General features: G+C 35.9%; 1 protein-coding gene across 1 annotated transcript; it reads right to left on the bottom strand.

Moving 5' to 3' along the window:
- Positions 1 to 290: 290 nt before the first annotated feature.
- Positions 291 to 2,928, bottom strand: LOC132279275 (cytochrome P450 CYP82D47-like). Its single transcript, XM_059781206.1, has 2 exons — positions 1,630 to 2,928; positions 291 to 1,076 (listed from the first exon to the last, which is right to left on the bottom strand). The coding sequence occupies exons 1-2, from the start codon at positions 2,689 to 2,691 to the stop codon at positions 444 to 446; spliced, it is 1,695 nt and encodes a 564-aa protein (XP_059637189.1). The 5' UTR covers positions 2,692 to 2,928; the 3' UTR covers positions 291 to 443.
- Positions 2,929 to 26,879: the final 23,951 nt, after the last annotated feature.

Genomic DNA, 26,879 nt, shown 5'->3' with positions numbered 1-26,879 from the left:
ACAACAAAAGTGGATCACAGTTCTTGGATTGCGTCATGCGCTTATGAACCATTTTTTAACGTTAGCAAAACTTGAGACGACAGAGATCTAATCAAATCTTTTGTAAAATCTTGTCGGATGAAATCTACCTTCAGTTCTAAACTTTATCTTAATTGGTAGAGCAGTGAGTGTACCAATTCCATTTCCATAATTTGTCAGGAAAAAAATATAATATATATATATATATATATATATATATATATATTATATATAAAAAAAACCTTTAACCGAATGAAAATATAAATAAAATATCCCAAGGTCGAATAATACCATATGCATTATTATTTAAAAATAAATAAAAATAGAGTCCGTTCATATTCAACCCATAAACCACTCACGAACGTAAACACATACAAAGTTCACATACTTTTTATCATGATTTTCTAACACTTCATATTGTATAGCTAGTTATCATGTGTATATAGGATAGCAGGCAAACGAGGGGTAAGAAGGACCTCCAATGGGGTGGCTTTGAGGTTGGTTAGCCCAAAGCTCTCACTCATATCCACCGGTTCGTATAAAGGAGTTCCAAGTTCAAACCCATGAATCAAACTAGCCAGTGTAAATTGCATAATTTGGAGGCTCAAAGAAATTCCAGAACACATTCTTCTTCCACTACCAAATGGTATCAACCCGAAATGCTGCCCCCTAACATCGACATCCTTGTGGCCAGTCAAGAACCTCTCGGGTTGAAACTCATTTGGATCGGACCATACTAGAGGATCGCGATGTATCTTCCACAGGTTCACCAATAGGCGTGTGCTCTTCGGGATATTGTAGCCACCCACAACGCAGTCCTCAGTGGACTCATGTGGTACAGAGAGTGGTCCAGGTGGGTAAAGACGTAGTGTTTCTTTGAGGACGGCTTGGAGGTAGACTAAGTTCTTCACATCCGTCTCTTCCACTAGTCGTCCCCTTCCAATGTGGACATCAATCTCGTCTTGGACCTTTCTGAGAACATGTCGATTGTTCATGAGCAATGAGAGAGTCCAAGTCAGCGTCACAGTCGTAGGGTCGGTGCCCGCTGTTAGCATTCCCTGTAGTAGATAGATTTTCATGAAAGAAATTTTAGCCATTCAATATTTTTTTGATAATTTGATAATGGAAAGAAAATGTAATGATAGTTATAAAGCAGGTGATACAAGATGATCTGTTTTGGGGCCAATCATAATTTGGAAGCTTACGTATGGTTATAGATCAATGGTGAAGTCAAATTTATGTGACTTCACATACAAATAAAATAAAATAAAATAAAATAAAATTCAATTATTTTTAAAATTTAATTTTATATTACTAGTTTGGCTCCTAAATAAATATTTCTGGCCGAGCCCCTGATGATCAATGTCAATGTGCCTAAGAATTTGTTTCTCAAGAAATCCTTACTGAGGAGGACTTTCTACACTGTTTATGTTACACCATTAGACAGCTCCTTTTAATCTGATCTAATACAACTTAATCGATCAAAATGAATTCAAGCCAAGTTGGAGCTTACTCAAACTTGATGAATTAACGAACTACATCTAAATCACTAAATCAAACAATATATATATAACATGTAAATCAAAATCAACTTGGTTGTAGAACATATACCAGGCATGTAGCTTTACTGATTGTATGAGCATCGAAATCGGGAAGTTCTTCGGCCCTTGTACTGTCAAGAAGGGACAGTATCACATCCATGAAGTCTTGTTGATCACTCTTCACCATGCCAAAGTCTCTCTTTCTTTTATGCTCCTGTAACCAACCTTCAATTATATGGTCCATTTCTTTGGCTGTCTTCTTCATGGCCTTCTCGTACCCTCCCAAATCCAAACACCTCAGGAAAGGTATGGCATCGGACACCACAAACACCCCCAGCAATTCAAAGAACTCTGTGATCGCCTTCCCAACTCCTGCCCCCTCTTCATCGTCGCTCAAATATCGCTTCCCTACAAGCATCCTAACCATCACATTTAGGGTAAAATTTGCGAACCATTGCTTCATTTCCAACTTGACCACATTTGAAGTACTTTCTTTCTTAACCCATAAGTCATATACTTCTCTTATGGAAGTTCTTACCTCTGATACTCTGATATGTCGTAGCATATCAAGCGCGCGGTTAGAGAGAAGCTCATGCATGACTATCTTTTTGGCCTTGCGCCAGTTATCGCCGTAAGGACCCAAACCAAACATGGCATAGTTGTAGGTCATGAGCTCCACTGCTAAAGAGCTTGGACGGTTGGCGAAGACCTTGTCGTTGGTGGTGAAACATTCTTTAGCCATCTCCCAATCACTCACTACCAATGCTCGGTTTAACCCGAGCTTTATGGTGAAGATTGGGCCGTACTTGTCAGCCATAGAACCTAAGGTAATGTGTGGCAATTGAGAGCGTCCTAAGAGATGGAGGTGACCGATCAAAGGCAATGCACCAGTAGCTTGGGGTGCTAGTCTTTTCTTACTAGCTGTGTTTCGGCCGTGACCAACTCTTGTCCTCCATATCACAAAGCAAACAACAAAAAGAAGTGGATATATAGAAAGCCTAACAATTGTTGGGAGCATTGGGAGGAATGACTCCATTGTTATTGATTTTTCGGTGTTTGGGTTGTTTTGAGATTGAATATATAGATGAGTCAAAGTAGAACAAGTGCACAACAAAAGTGGATCACAGTTCATAGTTTGTGTTATGCCCTGATGAACATATTATAAACGTGATGAAGAAAAATGAGTGGAAGGCATAATAGGGTGTCTATAGATGAGTCAAAGTAGAACAAGTGCACAACAAAAGTGGATCACAGTTCATAGTTTGTGTTATGCCCTGATGAACATATTATAAACGTGATGAAGAAAAATGAGTGGAAGGCATAATAGGGTGTCTATAGATGAGTCAAAGTAGAACAAGTGCACAACAAAAGTGGATCACAGTTCATAGTTTGTGTTATGCCCTGATGAACATATTATAAACGTGATGAAGAAAAATGAGTGGAAGGCATAATAGGGTGTCTCTATGAAATTATTGCCATACCCATGTACATGGCTGCTTTATGCGGCCCCCACAAATTGTGATACCCAAATTTTGGTATTTACATACTGGAAGCCCATTACATGAGCCAGCCACACATTATTAAGTGTCATGGAAAATCAGAAACCTAATATTTGGTATTTTTCCATTATATGATGTCTACTAATTAAAGTAATAGACCCATGTGCAATATCAAACAATAAACAACTCACTAAATTAAATCCAAAAACTTTTGAATGAGCCTTCAATTAAAACTTTCTTACAAATTAAATCTTCCAAAGTATCCAGAGGTTTAATTTGTATTTGCTAGGACAACCCATCACATGGGAAGTCCCCATGTACAGTAGCGGCTGCCGAATCCCTTTATATCAAAGTAATCAAAGGATACATTTTATCTTAATTTTAACATGCTATTAATTAATATACCACAGTAATAATGGTCACCATTATTTAAAAGGACATGAATCGGTAATTACCTTCTTTTACTTACTTATTTAACACCCCAATTATATGGGGTTCTAATGTAAGCCGCTTCAAAAATATATCAATTTCATAATCAAATTGAGAATCACAAAATACCACCATTACAACTCATCAGTGGGAATCTTGCACAAAATCATTGGAGAGACCCATTATTTTTATTCAATGTGAGCCACAAATTGATAATCATATCTAAAGAATATTACCCAATCCAATAGATAGACTTCTTACATGATTTAGAATGCACATATTATACTGTTTAAATCCATAAACAATATTCAAAACTTAATCAACCAGTGAACAGTTGCCTATGCAACGACTTGCATTGGTGAACCAATCAAAAATATTTTATTCACGAAATTAAAATCATTGCAGGCCATGAATAAAATCAATATATGCATGGACAACAATTTAAAAATTAAATCATCACAATGATTAGATGAAAATCTGGTGGTTTGCCCTGATACAATTGAAAGCAAAAAGGAAGTGATTTAAAAAAATATATGGATCTTAACCACGTGATTTTTCACAAATCAAAAAGTACTGAAAAATAATCTCATATCTTTAGACGATTAATTAGTCATCAACACTTCGAGAATAACAGTGAACTGGACTTACTCCTCTTTTAGCCTTGAACACCAATTTTCCTTTAACCTTGAACACCAGTGAAACTTTACCTCTATAACCCTGGAATAGATGGTCTGGCTTGTGGGAACCGGATGTCTATTAGCCTCACTCTCTCTATGTTCAGAAGACTTTTGTTACCTTTATTATTTTTTAATAGAGACATTAGGGCAACAACCATATATGCACCATCTAAGTGATAGGCTAGAGATGAGTATCAAAGGGAATCCTCATCTTAGCTCCAATTAGATAAAGGTTGAGTTATCTCATAACTCTACCATATTCAATTAATTACAATAATTACCACCATATTATTGTAATTGCACTCTAAGATTTGGAAAGTATAGTAAGGCTTTATCCTACTAAATAATTACATATAAATCCCTCTACTACTGAATATCTATAAGTGGCCACAGGATAATATATACCGTCCCAGCTAAGGCTTACTTATATCTTATATTCCTTGAGTAACCAATTTAATCCTTATGATCACTGAATTAAATTCTTTTGCAAAAGAATTTTAAAAAATAAATATTTTTTCAAATAAATAAATAGAAAAATAATTTAGTAAACATTTTAATAATATGCTCTCGCCAAGTTCTAGTGATTAAACTTATTAAATTGCATCAAGGGGATATTCTGACTCTTAAAGAGTGTGGATTCCATGTCGAGCATTTGTGTTCCTACATGTGACAGCCCTACTTTTTCAAGCTGGTGCGTCTTGTGATGAACCGAAGATTGACCCAATAATGGATCCAAATGCGGAAGCGAGAACAAAAAATAAGACTATAAGAGTCAAAGTGACCTTCCATAAGGTCGTGGAACTCAATGAGAATTGATGCGGAAGCAAAAGATCGAAAATATGACAAATAAGCCCCCAGGGGTAAAATGGTAATTTTCTAAAAATATAAATTCGGTTGTCACCGAGCACACCGTTGGAAAGACAATGAAAAATTAATCAAGATGGATTCAAGAATCACATGATTCGGAGTCCGGACGAAGGAGAAACGACATGACGAAGAAAAACGAGCACTTAAGGCAAAAAGGGTAAACTGGTAATTATCCAGGAAGATCCAGGTGTAATCAAGCACACCGTTAGAAAGACAGCGAAAAATTAGCTAAGTTCAAAAAAAATTTCACTCAATTTGGAGTCCGAACGAAGGAGAACGAGCGAAAACAAAAGTCGACGTCATGACGTTGAGACGAGTACCCCACGAGCACACCGACAAGCACCATGACATGCTAGGAAAGAAAATAGTTCAGCCAGAACTGAGAGCCGAAACGAGGTCTGAAACGAATTTTTCTGGAAAAACACAGAAGAAACCCCCCTAAAATCGAGTTTTCAACCCGACCACGCGGAAGGAAACGAAAAAGACACACTGCAAAATCCCTAAAATGCCCATAGATCAGAGCTGGACAAGAGGGCAAAAAGCTGCCACAGTAACTGTCCTGATCTGAGAGCAGAAACGGGTTATCAAACGAATTTTTCTGGAAAAACACAAAAAAGAAACCCCTCTCAAAATCAAATTTTGTACCCGGCTATGTAAGAGGAAATGAAAAAAACTCGCTGTAAAATGCCCAAAATGCCCCTCCATGAAATCTGGTCATAAGGGTTAAAAAACTGCTAAAATACAAAACTGAAAGTTGAACTTTGCGAGGGATTTCCGATACCAAGACGACATTTTCTGAAAAAATATAAAGAATCCCCCCTCCCAAAATCACGTTTTAAGTGACCATTTAAAGACCGGAATTTATTTCTCGAAGGAAATTCCAAAATGCCCTAAAATCATATTATGCAATAAAAATGCAAAATGAGTCCATAGGAGGCTCAAATCACCAAGGATGAAGTTTTTTTGAAAACGATCATGCACGCAAACGTAACTTACCTATTTGGACGTACTACAATGGTCCACGGCTTAAAAATACAGCCGATGCAGAATCCGACTCCCCAACGACCAAAAAGGCGAAAATGAACACAAAATGGGAAATTTGAAAACCAAAATTAACAAATGATTTCAAATTACTGTTTGGCCTTTGGCCACACTTCAAACATGATTAATGAGACCCTATGAAAGAATGAAAATGGAATTCTCACATCCAGTGCAACCATGGTGAAGCAATAACTCAACATTTTTCGATATTTTCATAATATTTCATGAAGTCAAAAAATTACATAGGATACAAAATACATGTCATTGGCAGCCGGCCTCATCTCATACATGTCAAATACATCATAAAAGGTGTACTTGTGTACACATTACATATATGGAATCAAAGATACAAGTTTTGATATATAAGGCTACAAAATGACATTTCATTCTAACATTTGCATGAAATGGAAATTTAAAAGTTACAAGTCATTCAAGGAATGATGAGCATCACGATCCAAGTCTTCGTACCTGAAACAAATCCTCAGTAACTTCAGGGTGAGTAACATTAAGCTACTCGTAGGAAATGAGCATGCATCGACCTAGCATTTTACAAAATTATCATCTTAAGGTGAAACATGTTAAATGGGCTCATGCCACCTAACGTCTATGTCAAGATGAGACTTAAGGAGCATCCTAAGCTACCTTAGATCATTTTTAGCATAAATCACATCATTCATGCAATTTAAATAATATAAAAGCATGTTATACAAATCAACAAGATATAGAGTCTCAAAGTCCTCAACTTAAAATCTAAAACACGAAAACAACCAAAGTGGATCATGCTGCCTAACGTTTATGTTCTAAATGAATCTATAGGATATCCTAAGTTACATTTGAACATCAAAACACAAATCACAATATCGATCCAATTTAACCAACATTAGAACTTCCAACACAACGCATAAAGCATGATTTCTCTAAGTTAACATTTTAAAACTCAAAATGGGAAACCAATTAAAGAACAATAAGTTACGATATCATCTAGTTATCAACTTCAAATGAAATGCGAAATCAAACAAAGTGGATACTTGGACATCACGCCGGATCAGACTGACACCATAGTTACTTTAGGGTTACTAGCCCATGGGTAACCTCCCTATGTGTGCACTAGACTGTAGAGGGACAATTCCCCGTACTAGAACCATGTCCTAACTGTAGTCAATCAACCACATCCCCAAGTTTCCAAAATCAGCAAGTTATGCAACAACGTATATATCAACATGTATATACAAGATAATCAACTACCTACCATGCATAACCGAATTTGGAAACACATACAATACATGTTCTAAGTCCACAACTAGTAAGGCATGACAAATGTCGAATCTTCAGTGTGCAATTCGTTACACGTTATAACAATATATCTCAACATTGAAATCATAAACTCATAAATCTAATACAAGTCTAAAATCATGATTTAAACATATAACCAATGTCAAACACATGTTTAAATCATTAACGCTATAGAAACGAAAATTAATTAAATAAACTAATTAATTTCTCTAAGTTTCAAATCTCAATCAAATGATCACTAATTAACACATGTTAAATAACATTGCATAGCCATTACATACATCAATTCAAAATCTTAATTAAGCCAATGGAACAACAAAGTAGAATTTAATTAAATCATGATAATTAAATCTCTAACTTTTAAAGCAACTTCAAATGGTCCCAAATTAATATATGCTAGTAAACAAGTTCCAGTCATTTCAAATATCAAGTTTAAAACTCAATTAAGCCAATAGAACCCTTAAATCGATTTTAATTAATTCATTTAATTAAAATCTTTAAATTTTCATACTCATCCAAATGCTCCAAAATTAAAGTATGTTAAAGAGCATGCCAAGACTTAATTTTATAGCCTATCACAAGTTAATTTCATGCAAGGTACGGCCATGGGAATTAATCTTTCACAAAACAAAAATATTAAATAAAAGTTGCAATTCTTATTCAAATGACCCAAATTTAATATATGTCAACAACCATACCAAGGCCAAATTTACTAGCATGCTATACTTTAATTATAAGTTATATACATCCTTGAGAATTAAATCCTATACAAGGAAAATAATTAAATTAAATTCTATGATTAATACAAAACATGCTTACAAGTGGTATAAGCTTATAAAATAATCAATACAATATTAATATAAACTTAAGACACTCCCTACCTTAATTTGAGATGAAAATCTCAAAAGCCACCAAAATGAAACAGCTCTGAATCCGACACTACTTCAGGGTTTTGTCAGGGACAACGCCGTGAACATTAAACTCTAAAGAGGACCTACCAAAATCCTAACTTGACCTCAAATCCAAACTCAAAAATGGGTTCTAATAAGGGGGAAATATATGCGTAGTCAAGACAAACACAAAACGCAAAGACACTATGACTTTTTAAAAAAGAGAAGAAGATTCAATTGAGAGAAGAAGGGTGGCAGCCCCCCTTGGGCTGCCATGGAAGCTTCTGGTCGTGCATGAAGAGAGGAGAAGATGACTTTTTAAATTTATAACCCCCTATTTATAGGAAAACCCTAAAAGTGCCCCAAAAGGGCCCCGCCGGGTCCGGAAAAGTGGAATTTGAGTAGACGCGCTCAAACGGCAAAACTCCATGAATAAAAAAGAACCAAAATGAGAAAATATGAATGACGGAAGAAACGGTGTCAAAAACTGAGTTTCGAGCAGAGAGATATATCCCGAACAAGTTCGGCAGCAACCGGGGCTAGAAACCTTAAAACTGGAGAAAAACGACCAAAATGAAATTCTAAGAGCACAGAACTTGATGAAATGTGAAAATGAATCCCGTACGAGGATCCAGGCTCAAAACGAGACATTTTTCCAATAACTTTCATTAATTGCACAATGGGCCCTCCAAAAAGTGAAAACTGCACTAATGACCCAGAATGAAAATATTTTCCAAAAATATTTTCTTAAAAACCCATAAAATAAAATATATTTATGAAAAACACCCCAAGAAAAGAAAAAGATTCTGAAAAACTATGCATCCATACCCATATGGACACCGGGAGCAACAAGAGTACTTTATTGCAAAAGTAAAGAAACGTATTTCGTGGAAACTACTTAGAATGAAGATACATGAAGTCAAAAATCAACTCCGAGCATGGAAAGTGAGGTTGTGCCAAAAAGTGACAAATGGGGAAAAGACAAAATAGGGAAAAGGACGAAAAGTGAATAGTGTCAAAAAACGAAAAATGTAGAAATAACTAGGTCCTTAAAGGAAGTTGTTTATCCAAAGGAAAGAGTCTCAGAAACCATTTTCGAGCACTCGAGATGACACTAAGTGATGAAAAACCAAACACAGAATATAAAAGATAACGGAAAAAATTTATCCGCAAAATTTGAGGAAAAAGGAAAAGAAGAAAATGACCGGGTCATTATACCACAGCTCCAACATTAGCCACCCAAGATACCGTGGTATTGACCTTAAAAGATCTCACACATTGGTAAGTCAAAGTGACTAGAACTGAAACTTGAGTTCACTAAACCTCTCTGGGTTTAGAGCCTAATGAATTTAGTAGGTAAGAAGTACACCAAAATAATGATAGTAATTTGTATGGTGTAATCTTATAGTGCGTACACACAAATTTTGTAAGTCTGCAATATAAACAAAATAGGGAGTAAAATAATATTTTATTAATTTGAAAAAAAATTGGAGTACAATCCTCTATAATTTTCATTACAAAGAATAAGGTCTTCTGATTCGATCTCCTTTTTGGTTGGTTGGATCCAAGGGCTGCACGAGCGTGATCTTGAATTACCGTGGCATTTAGATGAAGAACGACACGATTTGATGTGCTCTTTGTTGATCACCGTGGAATTTGAATGAAGAATAACACGATTTGATGTATTTGCTGTTGATCACCGTAGAATTTGGATGAAGAATAGCATGATTTGATGTGCTTGTTATTCTTCATCTTCAGAGAGGATTTGTTGAATTTGGTGAAGAACGGCACGACTTTGGACGTGCTTGGTGTTCTTCGCCTTCAGGTTTGCCCTCTGGATTTCTGGACCTTATGGATTTCTGAGTCTCTGGATTTCTGGACCCTGAATTTGTGTTTGAATTCTTCCTGCAGGCCTCTATTTATAGGCTTCTTGGGTTGACAGGATGATGACACGTGTCATCTCCTGATAAGGATAAAATTATAACTAGGCTAAGCTGGTTATATTATGATAATTATTCTTAAAAATAATGATTCAAAATATATTTTATTAGAAATAATTATCTGTTTATTTAACCATCTGGGCTGGGCTAACTAAATAATTTAAGTAGATCAAGCTTGGGCCAATTAAATAACTTAATTAAACATTAGGCCCATATTTAATGGGTCCATTTGTCAAAACTAAAGCCCACTAAAATTTTAGTGTCTACAAATTGCCCCCACTTCGAGTTTCAAGTTTGACAGGACTTGTTTCCTTTTTCAAATAGGACTTGAAGTATCCAAATTTCCTTTTTTTTTTTTTTTTTTTTTTTGTTCCCTTTCCTATCCAACTTTGGATTGTAAGATTTCTTCTTTTGCTTTTCTATCCAACTTTGGATTGGAATTTTACTTTCCCATTTGAACTGAATTATACAAATCCCAATACAAACAGAAGATATTTTGTTGCCTATATATATCACCAAAGTTATAGGTTTTGCCATCAATTCTAAAGTCTCTGAAGACTTGTTAGATTGTGGTCTCTGCTAGAATAATCGGTATGATATTTCTCTCTTTTCTTTTTCTTTTTTCACACTTTTTTTTTCCCTTTTTTTTTTTTCTCCTTCCCTTTTTTTTTTTTTTTTTCTTTCCTTTTTCTCTCTTTTTTTTTTTCACGTAATTTTTTTCCTTTTTTCCCTCTTTTTTTTTTCACGATTTTTTTTTTCCTCTTTTTTTCATGATTTTTTTTTTCCTTCCTCTTTTTTTCTTTACTTCTTTTTTTTTTTCCTCTTTTTTTTTTTCACCCCTTTCTAACCTTTTCTCTTTTTTTTTTTTTTTTTTTTGAAGGGCTTGATTGGGTATAACAACTTGATTTGCCAGCCATAGCAGAAATTGAAATCGTCCTTCCAGACAACACTAATTAAGCTTCAAATTTGTTTGTTGTTCCATCATGGTGGTATTTAAGTGTTTTATGAAGCAAAAGATGACTATATTAGAGAGCAAAAATAGTTGAAGAAGCCAAGGAACCACATTAAGCGTATCCGACTCACTTCTCGGTCGCAATGCCATTCACATGCCTAATCCTGACAATGAACATTGTTCTTCTCATTGGACACGCATTCAAATGCCTGATCCCGATAATGAACATTGTTCTTCTCATTGGACACGCAAGGCTACAAGCGACCTCACCAACTTTGGTCTTGATCAGATTAATAAAAATCCTTTGTCTCGGAAGCCTTGATATTAAATTTTTCATTCCATGAGAGAGTTGTTGAGGAAAACTAATTTTCACTCTTGGGTCTCAATGTTCAGGTGAAGGAAGTATCATGGAGTATTCCCTGTATACTTTCTGCTGAATTGCCACACACTGAACTATATTGGGAGTGGTTAGAAGATGTCTTGGCGCGTTTCCACGACTTTCTATCAAAACAACAACTATATGGTGTTCTATTTGCCTCCATATTTTCATATGATTGCCATGAAGATGTATTCAAAGCATTCCTTGAATGTTGGTGCCCAACCACTAATATTCTTTATGGTTCTATCGGCGAACTATCTTCATATGAGCACTATGGAAATATATTCAAAGCATTCCTCGCATGTTGGTGCCCAGCCACTAATATTCTTCATAGTTCTATCGGCGAGCGATATTTTTTCTACGACAGTTCAGCAGAAAACCAAAGATCTTTTCCAGTAATACCTCGGCTGCAAGCAGAACTTTTCTTCAACGACACCTTAACAGAAAGCCAAATTTCTCTTTCAACAATGCATCGGCGCTGAGCAAATATTTTTTAGCAATACCTCGACGGAAAGCCAAAATTTTCTTTTAGTAACACCTCGGCGGTGAGCAAAATTTTTTCCTTTCAACGACACTTCAGTGGTGAGTTAAAATTTATTGCAACAGCACCTTAGTGATGAATCAGATTCTTCAGCGACGCCTTAGTAGCAAACAAAATTTCTCTTTCTGCAATACCTTGGCGATGAGCAGAAATTTTCTAGGCTGCTAAAGTTTGGCGGCGAACTAATTTATTTCTTCGCAACTACACTTTGCCAGATCAAAATTTCTTTTGTAGCTACAACTATGACGACAGGCCAAAATTCTTCTTTGTAGCTACACTTTAGCGGCGGGCCAAATTTCTTCCTTGCAGCTATACTTTGGTGGCGTGTCAAGTTGACAGGTGCGACGAGCACTTTTTGACCTTACAAGCTTTACAAAATCAATAAGTCCAAAACTTATACAAAAATCAATAAGTTAGACAAAACTTATACCAAATCCACTAATGCATAAAGCCATCTTCCATGCACAAATAAGGTTGAATCCACACAAACCATATCCTAGAATTCAAGTCTAGATAGCATATGACATGTCAAGCCTCCAATATGCAATTTATACACCAAAACAATAATATTTTACAACAATTGAACCACATTACCACACTAAGCCACAAGTACTAAATAAGTCCCAATTTAGTAACTAGCTTCCAAGGTAAACAATTGTAATATTCTAACAAACTATACAAGTCAGTGATATTCTATATCATGCTAAGTCCAATTACCATTTCAAGATGTCTCAAGTACTAATTCTACATCAAATTAGTAACATACTCACAAGGTGATTAAACAGACCACATTTCAAGGGATTATCAACCTATTACCTCCAATATCAATTTAAGTGACCAACACACTTAAAATAAAATTAATTAAGCTCATTAATTATTTTTTCTCTAGATTTTCAAACATATCTAAATGTCCTCAATTTAATATATGTTAAAGAACTCACCAAGGCATACTTTAATATCACATTACAAGTTGATTCCATGCTTGATATAACTAGGTGAATTAAACTTTCACAAAAGATAAATATTAAATAAAATTTGCAATTCTTATTCAAATACCCCCAATTTAATATATATCAACCACCATACCAAGGCCTAAATTTCTAGCATGCCACAATTTAATTCTAAGTTGCCTAGCATCTTGAGAATTAAATCTTAAACAAAGAAAATAATTAAATTAAATTCTATAACTTGAACAAGGCATGCTCACAAGTTGTATATGCTCATACAACAATCAATACAACATTAATATAACCCTAAAACATCCCCTACCTCAATTTGAGATGAAAATCTCAAAAGCCATCAAAACGAAACGGCTCCGAATCCGATAATACTTCGGCGTTTTGTCAGGGACAACGCCATGAACGATAAACTCCAAAGAGGACCCATGAAAATCACAACTTGAATTCAAAACCAAACTCAAAATTTGGCCAGAAATGGGTTCTAATAAGGGTGAAAGAAGCGCGTAGTCAACACGAACACAAAACGCAAAGGCCCTACTATGTTCTGACAAAGAAATGAAGTTCAAATGAGGAGAGAGAAGGTGGCAGCCTCCCTTGGGCTGCCATGGAAGCTTTAGGTCGTGCAAGAGAGTAGGGAAGATGAAAAAATAAAATATCTCATCCCCCTTTTATAGAAATCTCAAAAAGTGCCCCAAACGGGCCTCGCTAAGTCTAGAAAAGTGAAATTTGAGCAGACGCGCTCAAATGATGAAACTCTATAAATGAAAAAAATTCAAAATGAGAAAATAAGAATAACGGAAGAAACGACGTTAAAAATCGAGTCTCGAGCAGAAAGTTATGCCCCAAACAAGTTTGTCACAAATCGGGGCCAGAAATCCTGAAACTGGAAAACATCGACCAGAAGGGACTTCCAAGAGTTTACGACTTGACGAAAAGTGAAAATGAATCCCATACGGGGATTCAGGCTCAAAACAAGATTATTTGCAATAACTTTCATTAATTGCACAATGACATCCTTAAAAAGGGTTAACTGCAAAACTGTCCCAGAATGAAAATATCTTCCAAAAGATATTTTTTTAGATACCCATGAAATAAAATATCTTCAAAAGATATTTACGAAAAACACCCCAAGAAAAGAAATTAATTTCAAAGAATTATGCATCCATGCTCCTATGGACACCGGGAGCAACTAGAGTACTTTCCTACAAAAGTAAAGATACGTATTTCGTGCAAACCACTCGCGATAAAGATGCGTGAAGTCAAAAACCAACTCCCAGCACAGGAAGTGAGGTTTTGCCAATAAAGTGACAAACGGGGAAAAGATGAAATAGGGAAAAGGACAAAATAAGAATAAGGACAAAAAAGTGAATAGTGTCGAAAAACAAAAATTGTGGAAATGACTCGGTCCTCAAAGGAAGTTGTCAATCCATGGAAAAGAGTCTCAGAAACCATTTCCAAGCACTCAAGACAACACTAAGTGACGAAAATCCATCCACAGAAAAGAAAAGACAACGGAAAAAATTTATCCGCAAAATTTGAATAAAAAGGAAAAGGAAGAAAATGGCCGGGTCATTACAATTCTACATATAAGTATATATATTTAAGTAAACATTTAATCTACCTAATTCAGTCAACGAGAAAGTAAAGCTATCTATTTGATACTACTACTTACTAGTCTTAAATTTTGTGTTAGCATGAATGTCTCAGAAACAAAGAGTGAGAAACGATAAAATTGGAAGAAGGGGACAATGCAAGTGGGAAGCATCATTGGCAGAGGCCTAAAGGAGAATTGAAGAATGTTGGGAAAGGTAGCCCTCAGACTTCACTTTAATGCATAGTTACAGTATTACTAAAAATAATACATATTAATATAGGGCATGTAATTATTATATTATTGTTTCCTTGCCAAAAAAATAAAGTGAGAGTAAGAATTGTCATAAAGTGATCAAAGGGTTATGGCAACAAATTGAAGACACTGGGAATCAACCAGGAGGGCTTGAGGTACTCCGAAAATCATTTAGAATACGCAAGTAAGAACCTAACTTACACTTATCATTGCTAATTTAAATTTAATTTATCAAGAATCATTTGATATTAATGTTCATTTTTATTTATTCACCGGAATTATCAAACAAGACGGCAATAATAACATATTAAGAAATAAATTAAAGGGTAAAGTGAAAAGATATAGAGTCTGTGTACGCGTTATAGGCATGTAAAGTGATGTGAATGTATTAGAAATGGGTACCAAATGTGAGTGATGGTGTTAAAGTTTTCTAGTTCTATGATTATTAGCACATTTATTGTGACAGATTGATTTAAATCATAGAATTTTAGATTTGGTTAACACATTAAGAAATATTAAAAAAGAAGTGGGGATGTGCAAAACGTGTATCTAACACGTGGCCTTCAGATCTGGTTAACTTACATAGTTCGACTTAGCTATCTCGTTTACCCATCCAGTTTCTTCTCTAAAATGCGTGTCCTTGTACATGCGAATAGCAGGACCCTCCTCAGGACTTTCAACTTCGTCATCTTCTTTGTTTTTCCTTTCTTGCCTTTCTTAACTTTCTTAACTTTCTTTCAGCTGCAACACAAAGTAATAGTTAGCATTGGATTGTAACGGCCCAAGTTTCCAACCTGGTGCGTCAGTGATAACCCGAAAGTTGACCCGGTAACGGGTCCGAAATGTGGAAGCAAAAGATAAACTATAGTCCTTTGAGATATAAATCATCTCTAAGAGACCAATGTGACATTCCATGAAGTCACGGAACTTAAAGGAGTGAAAGAGGAAACTAGAGTTAAAACGGGCAAAATCCGTTAATTAAGGGCAAAATGGTCAATTCATAAATAAAAAGCGAGAATTAACTCTAAACAAGTCAAATAAGGTGAATACAACCTAATCTAATCATTTCACAACATTCCAAGAGGTTCTAGGAAATTTGGCCAAGAATCCCACAAAAATGCCCTTTCACGGTTTAAACGAAAACTGACACTACCTTACTAAAACATGAATAACTCCCACTTTGATTTGAATATGAGAATGGAATTGATACCATTGGAAATCTAACTCAAAATCCTTGAGTTTAGGCTCAAGATTCACCCCATTTGGATTAGGAATGAAGGAGTTATGACTTTTTGAATTTGGAACATCAAAGCTGAAACAAAACCTGGAAGGCTGATGAGTAAAGGCTATTTAGGTCGACCGAAATGGCATTTTGGTTGACCAAAATGAGCATAAATTTTCCTAAAAACATATTTTTGAGGGAAGGTCATTTCGGTAAACCGAAATAAAGCATCGGTCGACCGAAATGGCCCTGAATAGTGATTTTGGATACTGGAATGTGCATTTTACTGTGCAAAGAAGTTCCCAAAAGCCATCGGTCAACCAAAATGGATCGAAAAGCTACTGTAGGACCTGCTATACCCCAAAAGTGTTGAGGCTTAACCCAAGCCTCTATTCCCATCATGTATTGGTTCAAAAACAATGGTTAAAAGTTGATTTTCAAGGAGATGTGAATATGTGGACATGCCAACAACCTTAATATGAATAATTGAATGTAAAACAATGGTTCATGGCTTCATATATGTCAATTATAAGAATTTCATATGCAAAACCTCCAAAGTTGGTTAAAATACATTTTTGAAGCAAAATTTGGTACCAAATGAATACAAGTACTAAAATGAATATGTTTGGCCCTTGGCCTCATTACATACATGCTTATAGTGTCAAAACTAAGTACTTAAGTATCATTACACATCAAAGAAGCTACATTAGCTTTTAAAATACCATACACCCATGGTATACAAAATATGACATCAAAAGTAAGGCATACTAAACACTTGCATGTCAATATACAAAAATGCTTTAAATTACTCATAAGCCCCTAAGGATGATGAGCATCCAAGAAAATAGTCTCCTTACCTTGTAAAACAACCTAAACCACTAGGGTGAGTAATCAAGTTACTCGTAGGAAGAAGCATATGCGTATACCCTAAAGTTTCAATATCATTACAAGATCAATATAGACGAATACAAGGGATCATTCCACTTAACGTCTATGTTCAAGGTATTCTAAGGGATCATCTTCTAACTTAAATGATTCTTTAACAACACATATCAATATCAATGTACTTAACAACATCAATTCGCCAATGAAAAAAATTACAAGTTACAATTAAGCACTGGTTGTCAACTTGGAATTGAATGCGAAATCAATTAGTGGAAGACTTGGACATCATGTCTCAGGGTAAACCAAGATTAAAATGGTTATTTCGGGCATTAACTCGCTGGAAAGACCACCCTAGTGCGCACTATCTCAATTGGGGAGAACTCATACCTCCCGCACTAGAGCTAAACTCTAGCCATATCACTTGTAACAATGTCCCAAGAGAATCCAAAATCATAATCAAGTTCAAAACTCATACACTATAATTAAGGCATATAAACCACCTTCCATACACAAGTATTTTGAAATCACACAAACCATAACTTAGGGTTCCAAGTCTGAAATGACATAATAAATGACAAGTCCTTAACATGATATAATGCTCAATACAATACCACCAACTTATCAATTTAAACCATGCCTCAACAATAAGCTTTATATACTAATTCTTAACATTTTAGCAATAAGCTTCTAAAATAATCACAATTTATCATCAACAAGATTATAGAATTATCAGCACCATAAATATAGCAATTCAAGTTAATAGGAATTGTATATAACATTAATAATTTTACAAGAATTCTATATCACTACCACATGTGAAAATACTAGAAGTTAGCATAATACTAAATTATATAATCTTTTTACACATGGTATATACATATTATACATGCTTATATCAATAAACCCTACGCCAAAAGGTGAGGGTTTCCTATAATATGCAAGGCTATCATATTAAAAGCATGTACACAATATATATTAAACCACAAAGGATTATAAAACACTTAAAATATAAACATACTACCACCCCTACCTCAATAAAGAATTGAATCTCTATAATCTAAGCAACCAAGCTTAAATATAGAAAACAATTCTAGGGTTTTGTAGAGGAGAGTGAGAGGAAACTATTGTCTCCCAAGGTTTTTAGTCTAAGGTGAGTAGAAGGAGGCCAAAAAATGAAGTCAAAGATTTAAGCCAAGCTTTTCCTCCAATAGTGGCTAGGTTAGGGTTTTGAAGAACAAGGAAATAAAAAAGATGAATATGAAAAATGGTGAGTGAAAGATCTAGTAGTCCTCTACTCACTATGCGCACTTACACTACCTCTCTCACACACACACACAATGCAAGACCAATTTGTGAGCCTACACTTGTCACAAATCAATGGCTCCTTCCTAGGCTTAATCTAATCATTTCAAGACATTCGAAGTTGGACCAACAGTGCTGAATTGAAATCTGGAAGTGTTGGTGCACAGGGGCTATTTCGGTCAACCGACTTAGAGTTTCAGTCGACCAAACTCACAGAATTCTTTCTAAAAACATAGTTTTACTATTCATTTGGTCTCGAAAAGGGATCAGTCAACCGAGATGGTGTGTCGGTCGACCGAAACTCCTCGAAATGCTACTAAAAGCTCCTCCAAACATGTGAAATTGCAATGTAACCTATGTGATTCATTCTACCCACATGCATAGATCAAAAATTGATTCATTTTAAGGAAGATTGAACATATGAACATGTCAATTATAAGAATTTCATATGGCAAACCTCCAAGATGGTTAAAATACATTTTTGAAGAAAAGTTTGATACCAAAAGAGTATGGATGCAAAAGTAAACATACTTGGCCCTTGGCCTCTTTACATACATGTTTATAATGTCAAAAGTAAAAACTTAAGTATCATTACACATCAAGAAAGCTGCATAAGCTTCTAAAATACCATACACCCATGGTATACAAAATATGACATCAAAGTTAAGCATGCTAAACACTTGCATGTCAATATACAAAAAAATGTTCCAAATTGCTCATTAGCCTCTAAGGATGATGAGCATTCAAGAACATAGTCTCTTTACCTGTAAAATAACCCAAACCACTAGGGTGAGTAATCAAGTTACTCGTAAGAAGAAGCATATGCGTATACCCTAAAGTTTCAATATCATTGCAAGATCAATATAGACGAATACAAGGGAGCATTCCACTTAATGTCTATATTCAAGGTGTTCTAAGGGATCATCTTAAGCTAACTTAAATGAATTTAGCAACACAATATCAAAATGGATGTACTTAACAACATCAAATCCATGAAACTAAAATTACAAGTTACAACTTAAACATTGATTGTCAACTTGGAATTGAATACGAAATCAAAAAGTGGAATCCTTGGACATCTAAGCTCGGAATTCTGCCAAGACCTCAATGGTTGTTCCGGGCATTAACCCGCTGGGAAGACCACCCTAGTGCGCACTATCTCAATTAGGGAGAACTTATACCTCCCGCAATAGAGCCAAACTCTAGCCATATCACTTGTAACCATGTCCCAAGAGAATCCAAAATACATATAGTTCAAAACTTATACATAATATAAAGGCATACATACCACCTTCTATGCACAAGCATTTTGAAACCACACAAACCATGTCTTAGGGTTCCAAGTCTAGAATGGCATAATAATGACAAGTCTTTAACATGATATAATGTGCAAAATAATACCACTAACTTATCAACTTCAATCATGCCTCAACAACAAGCTTCATATATTAAATCTTAACATTTTTGTAATAAGCTTCTAAAATAATCACAATTACCAATAGTAATCTACTAGAATGTAGGATTAACATCACAATAGTATAGTAATTCAAATCAATAAAAGTTCTATACGGCATCAATAATCCTACTCAAGATACATACACAATATACATGCTTAATCAATAAAATCCTAAGTCAATCATAAGGATTTCCTATAGTATGCAACACTACAATTCTAAAAGCATGTATATGATATATATTAAACCCCAAAGGATTTTAAAACACTTAAAATATAAACATACTACCACCCCTACCTCAATAGAGAATTGAATCTCTATAGTCCAACTACCAAGCTCAAAATGGATCGGAAAACAAGATTAGGGTTAATGAAGAGGAGAGTGAGGGCAAACTTTTGTGTTCCAAGGTTTTAAGTCTAGGGTGAATGGAAGGAAGCCAAAATGAACCAAGAAGCTCTATACCAAGCTTTCCTCTAATGGTGGATTGGTTAGGGTTTTGAAGAACAAGTGTAAATGAAGGGGATGAAGGTGAAAATGGTGAGTGGAAGGTCTAGAAACCTCCACTCACTATGTGTTTTTACACTACCTCACACACACACACAATGCAATACTAAATCATGATCCTACACTTGTCACAAATCCAATGCTCCTTCCTAGGCTCAATCTTAAGTCTACACTTGTCAACCATCCAAGCCAACAAGTGCACCAATCCTAAGCCAACATGTGGGTGAATCTCCACCTTCCAAATGTCAAGAGGTTATGTTTCTAAGTCTCCTCACCCAAATGCCAACAAGTGGCTCCATGAGAGTGTGACACTTGTCACACTTTCCAAAAATTGTAAAATGGTCCTTTTTCAAAATATCTTACAAATTAAATTACAAAAAGGTCCCTAAGATGAAAAATAATTATTTTACATAATTACACTAAAACCCCAAAATCAAGAATAATTATAATAAAGTATGCATCCATGCCCCTTATAAAAAAGTAAGCAACTAGAATGTATTTTCTACAAAAGTAAAAATACAAATGTCATGGAAATCAAATATCATGAATGTATGCTAAACCGGAGTTAAATCCGAGCACAAGAAGTGAGGTTATGGAAGGAAAAATGATAAATGGGGAAAAAGACAAAATGGATAAAAGACAAAATATGAAAAAGACGAAAAAAGAAAATCATCGAAAAAGGAAAAGAAGGAAAAAGACTGGGTCATTACAAATGGGAAAAAGACGAAATAGGGAAAAGACAAAATAGAAAAAAAATGAAAAAAAAAAATTACCGAAAAAGGAAAGGGAGGAAAATGGCTGGGTCATTACATGGATAGTATATGATTTAGATGGATAATTATCACCTCCATTTGGTTGTGACCTCGTCTGCAAAGTATTACCATCACAGGTGTTCGTCGTCAACCACCAACGTCTAAAGATGTGCAAAAGATAGTGAATGTACAATGTAGCCAAGTTTTACATTTATAAATGCCACTACTACCATTAACTAAAAATATAGCAAGGGTGAGTAGGGATCGTCCCAAAGGATTGAAGGGCTACTAGTAATGGAACAATGTTGAGGGTTCACAGGTCGAGTGACCAAAGGTAGGTTGTTTAGTTGATTAAGCTACAATTAAGATTAAACAAGCTTAATATAGAACAAATAATTAAAGGATAGAGAAAACTAGAGAGAGAGAGATCTTGGGATTTAGAGATCACCACTAAGCAGCACCTTTCTATACACTCAATTTACAATTAATGAGGGGGAAAACATATGTTGCAACAATAGTGAGTGTGTGTGGTTGTTTTTACAAGTATGGATGACCAATTAAGTATATATTGTCTAAACAATATAATGACTAGCACAATACATCAAACTAAGTCATTAATCCTTCCTTTAAGTTCACAATCCAAACACATCACAAAATTAGAGAAATATACTACTTGCATTCATAAGTATGGAACATCAAACAACAAGCATGGATTGTCCTCCCATTTAACAACTAAGGTAGCTACACTACATCTAAGCTAATGACATGGAAATCAAATTAATTAGACTAAGGGAGAGGCACAATCCATTAAGAAATGAGTATGAACCATCAAATAAATCACAAGAGCATTCTATTAAGCACTATGTCTTAACAATCTCTAGATCTATAGTATCAACACATATAGACATGCATCAATAATACAAGAGATAGAGATAAACACATGAACATCTATCCTAGCATACATAGATATATGGATAAAATGAAATGATCAATTGGAAGAATTAAGCCATACAAATCATTGAATAAATAAGATCTATGTATATAAATATGTCAAAACATGTATTACAACACAAATCCCCTCAAAAATACATAAATCAAGGTAAACAGAACATGCTTAGGGCTAAAGAGGATGTCTAGCCACTCATGAATGGTGTCCTCTAACCCTCAAGGGCTATCTCCATGGTAGAAGTGTTCTTCTTCTTGAAGAAGATGGAAAAACTCTAAAAAATGTCTCTAGCCTCCTCTTCTCTTTTCTTCCTCTCTAAGAATTGTATCTAAGACTATCAAAAACTATCTTTCTAAGCATATATGTAAAAGTGGCTCATATTCCTTATATAGGTAGCTCAAATGTCACACCCAATGGTCTAGACTCGTACACAAGGGCTCCTCCAATGATTGCACAATGAGACAACTTTTAATAAGCTGGAAATATATATTTTTTTCGGATTTGAGAGGGTTCGATCGATCGAACCTGTACTATGATCGATCGAACATGGCTGAGATCTATCAAACTTTGGCTAGATCGATCGAACATGGTGACGCCTTTTTGGATAAGGACAGATCTAAGATATTTTGGGGAATGAGACAAAAGTGGTAGGTAGGGTGGTACAACAGGATAAGATGGAATCTTTTTGATCGATCTAAGAATTGTTGTATCGATCGAACTTTGTGGGATCTTTGGATAAGGACAAAAGAGCTTGGATCCATCTTGGAGAGTCTAGATCGATGAACTTTCGATCAATCGAAGTGTCCTTGAGATTGATCGAACCTGCTGAATTTCCACACTTTGCTTCAATCTGCTTCCACTTTGCTCATTTCTTCCATCCAACTTGATTTAGCTTATTTTAATCTCTTATTTGGCTGAATTAGCTTATTTTGGGGATAAACACCTAAAAAGGGTAATAACACAAAATTAGTCTAAAATGGGAAAGTAAGATAGATAAAGGTCCTAGAATACCTAAGCTTAAGGGATTTAAATGCGCACTTTTAGCGCTCATTTCACCCCCAAACTTAAATATTGCTAGTCCCTAGCAATGAACTAAAAAGTAAAGGGATGAAATGAACAAGTATACAAGTATGAACTAGAAAGCAATAAATAGATAACATCACTTTCGTAAGGAACACGATTACATTTAGCATATGCAACAATCCTTTTAAACCCCTAGGTTACCCCTAGTAGATGAGTGAAGTCTCGTGAGGGTTTTCAGAAATGATACCCACAAATATTAAGCTCATTCTTTCAAAAGAGGCACCAATATTGCAAACAAGCATTGGTAGAAAACTACCTCAAGTATGCAATTTTTCAACCATTTTCAAGCAATCTCCCAAAATTTCAACATCAAACAAGCAAGTATGGTCCTCCACACATCAAGAAAATGATCATGCAAATCAAAACAACACTAGAATCCTTTTTGAGTGGATCGGCACCAAATGTGTTGTTATTTTAGCCAACTAAATAAATGATCACATCCTTACCCTCAAACTAGCACACAAATCTAGTACCGATCATCAAAACAAAAAGTGGACCTTTTATTAAAGCTTTATTGATCTATGTGCGCTTATTCTTTTCACTCAATTTTTTTATTTTTTATTTTTTCAAATCCTAAGGATCAAAGATGGAAGCATGGTGCAATGCGTTGATCTATTAAGCTTTCTAGCGATCCATGAGGTTGAGCGTTAGGTCAATGACTCCCAAACCAGACGGCTTTAAGGCACTAGGTGTTTAAACACCCCTAAGGACTTATAAACTCAAATCAACTAGGCTACAAATCAAGACACCCTCTATCTAATCATTTCCCACTTCTCACCTTTTGGGAGAAGTCCTCACTTTTTTATTACTCTTTTTTTTTTCTTTTTTTCTTTTTTAAGCAAGTTCAATTATTAACCTAGAGTTTGGGCCCTCCACCTTTTAGCGCTAGAAATTCAGTGCTTGATGAGACTAGAATTCCTACTACTTAATGAAAATGGTTTGTTATCCACCTTTATCAAAATGAAAGTTTTCAATGCACTACTAGCCTAATTAGGATATAAACAATTCAATAATCAACAAAGCATGTACCCCACAAATGAATGCTAGTGTGCACCTGTACTAGTGTAGAATCCTAAAGTGAATCTCAAAACAATCACAAAATCAGGATGATGTAGACCACAAGTGCAAGCAAGATATCAATCTTTCGAAAAATTTACTCCTAAATGGCATTCACAAGACATACAAAGAGTATTGGACTCTCAAGTCAAGTAATTTTTAAATTTTAAACAATATAGTCCTCAAAAGATCAAAATCATCGCTAATTATGGACCAATCATAGACAATCCCTCAAATACACAAGTCATGCTTAATATTTTGAATTGAAAACAAATACTACAATTAACACCATTACCTCTCCAAACTTAAATGACATAATGTCCTCAATGTGCAAAGAGAACAAAGGAAAGAGTATACCAGCGTAGCTATAACAAAGAATGGCCGGGACATAAGTATCCAAAATGAGTGGTATAACCCCCCCAAACTTGGGATTAACTGTGGTCCTGAAAAGATGGCACTGGATAAAAGCTCATTAGATAACAAAGGGGAATAATAACAGTGCACAGTGGACATGCAAGTGTAAATAGGATAAGAAATTGAAGTAAATAGAGAAAGGAAAAAGGGTGGTCTTGAAAATTTGGGCAGCACTCTCTCTCATTGAAATCATTGGGATGCACCTGATGGAGTCAATCAAACACAAATATATCAATACCAGGTATGACATCTAGAAGATAGCAGAATATAACATGTATAGCAAAAGATAAAAATAATGTACATCAGAAAGTCTGGGCTAACAGACCGGCTGTAAAAATATCACAACAATAGAAAAAATAGTAAATATCACAGATATGTAATGCAGGTAATAGAGAGATGTGAAGATCATACTGAGGAGGTAGGACGGGAAGGCGCGCTCCGTAGATATCTCGGGATATGTTTCGCAGCGCAGTCATGACATCTGTACGCAGGGTAGAAATGTCAGCTCTGATGGAGACAGTGTCTGTGCGGATAGAGACTACGACATCCTCTAAAGCCTGGAGACTCTCTCCAAAGCCGGGTGTCTGTACTGGAGCCTCAGGTATGGCTGGATCAGGAAACTGTGGTACATCCTGAGCATGCTCCACAGAATGAACTGGCGACCCTGTTGGAGAGTGATACTGTAGACCCTCTGTAGGATACTACTCTAAGTCAATGTCCATATAGACTGCAGCTGGATTGAATACTGGATCGTCCGTTACTGGTGCATTTGCCTCTCCTGCTGCTGCTGCGGCTGTTGCCATCTCCTCCTCTTCTACCTCCTCTGCTAATATCACGACATCCTCTAAAAGACTCTTAATAAGAGCATTGTAGCTCTTATTCCAGTCCTTCTTACCAAAATGGCAAGCTCCTGTCTCTGAGCGCTCATCAGGACGAAATAGATAGTGCTGATCTCGGAGGATCTGAGTGCTCAGATAGCCAAATGGAAGATACTTAGCCCGCTTTAGCTTGGCCTTGCTGATATAGTCAGCATAGAGCTTCATCATCATAGTGCAGTAGAGGGCTAGAATAGAAACCCAGCACCCAGTGTAGAGAGCATATAAGGCTATCAAATAATCGTCGCGCCTCTAGATCTTGTGGCCGGCCATGAACACATTTAGGTATAGGACCAAATCAAAAAACCGCAGGTCATCGGGCAGATAGGTGCGAGTAATAAATGTGTCACCCTTACTGTAATGGCTTGTAAGTGCCTCGGCCATAAATGTATAAGAAGGCCTCATCTCCAAAATAGGATAATCGAGCTCAAGCTTAAGAGGGCAGGCATACGGGCATCGGTAGGATCGGGCCAGAGTCTCCACTGTGATGCGAATAACATGGCCATCCACTGTAGTTCCCAGCTCCTCCAGATTACTCGGGGTAGGTCGGAGGTTCTGGAAGAACATCTGAACAAGCCTGCTGTAAACTGGGTAAGTGACCGGGGCTAGAATGGCTGAAATGCCCCTGCTGTCAATGTCCTCGTAGGCTGCCCGATAAGGATATACTGGGAGAAGAAAGAAATGTCAAAAATTGACTCATGTGCCACCTGAAGGCGTGAGTATCTCGGCAAAGGTCTGTCTATAGCCTGGTCTGGTTGTGCGGGAGGTGGAGATGAAGAAGGTGATAGTGTATGCTCAGCCTCATTATGAGATGATGAAAATGTAGAAGCAGAAGACTGTAGTCTGCTGTCTGATGGGGGCTAAGCTAGATCAGCCTCTGTATAATCCTTTAGCTGCTTAAGATCTGGGACCTGAGATGGTTCTGCTTGATGCTCAGGCTGCTCCCGAACATAAGAGGGCTCACCTGGCCCCTCTAATCTGGGCCTAACTCGGTGATGATAGTGTCCACGGGCAACAGTCTTGACCCTAGCCATGGCCTACAAAACAGAAAGAAAAACACTTGCAATGTAAGTTAGTATTAGCATTAAGAATTGAAGCATAATATATAGAAGCATGTATGTCAAATAAGATAGACAACGTAAGACATGCATATACGCAAGTGATGATGAGACTAAATAAATAGTGACAGTAAGTGAAGCATGCTAAACAATATGAGTATGGAATGCATCCAATATGGAAAACACAGGCATTGGGCATGTATGAGATAACATGGAATCACATAAGAGAGTGTGTGAAGTGAGGGATGCAAAATCTGTGAAGTTTGATCGATCGCTAAAATATGAGATTGATCTCTATGAGATCAATCTGAGAAAAGTTTAATCGATCTTGAAATGATCGATCTGAGAAAGTTCGATCGATCGAATTAGGACGGGAAATTCGAAAAGTCATAGATCTGTGATGTGGAAGGCACGGGGGCACCCAAGCAAACTTGTGGGGCCCTCTCACACATCAAC

The sequence above is a fragment of the Cornus florida genome, unplaced genomic scaffold (assembly GCF_030987335.1).
Source record: "Cornus florida cultivar Cherokee Brave unplaced genomic scaffold, ASM3098733v1 CherokeeBrave_3.0.0_Hap2_Chr10, whole genome shotgun sequence".
Classification (NCBI taxonomy): domain Eukaryota; kingdom Viridiplantae; phylum Streptophyta; class Magnoliopsida; order Cornales; family Cornaceae; genus Cornus; species Cornus florida.
This window is presented reverse-complemented; position numbering and strand designations above follow the sequence as displayed.

What these genes read in the sequence shown, in the direction of transcription:
- LOC132279275 (XM_059781206.1), bottom strand. Translation starts at nt 2,691, where the DNA reads ATGAACTGTGATCCACTTTTGTTGTGCACTTGTTCTACTTTGACTCAT. An exon ending in TCAGTAAAGCTACATGCCTG is followed by an intron (nt 1,077 to 1,629) that starts GTATATGTTCTA and finishes TATCTACTACAG; the next exon opens with GGAATGCTAACAGCGGGCAC.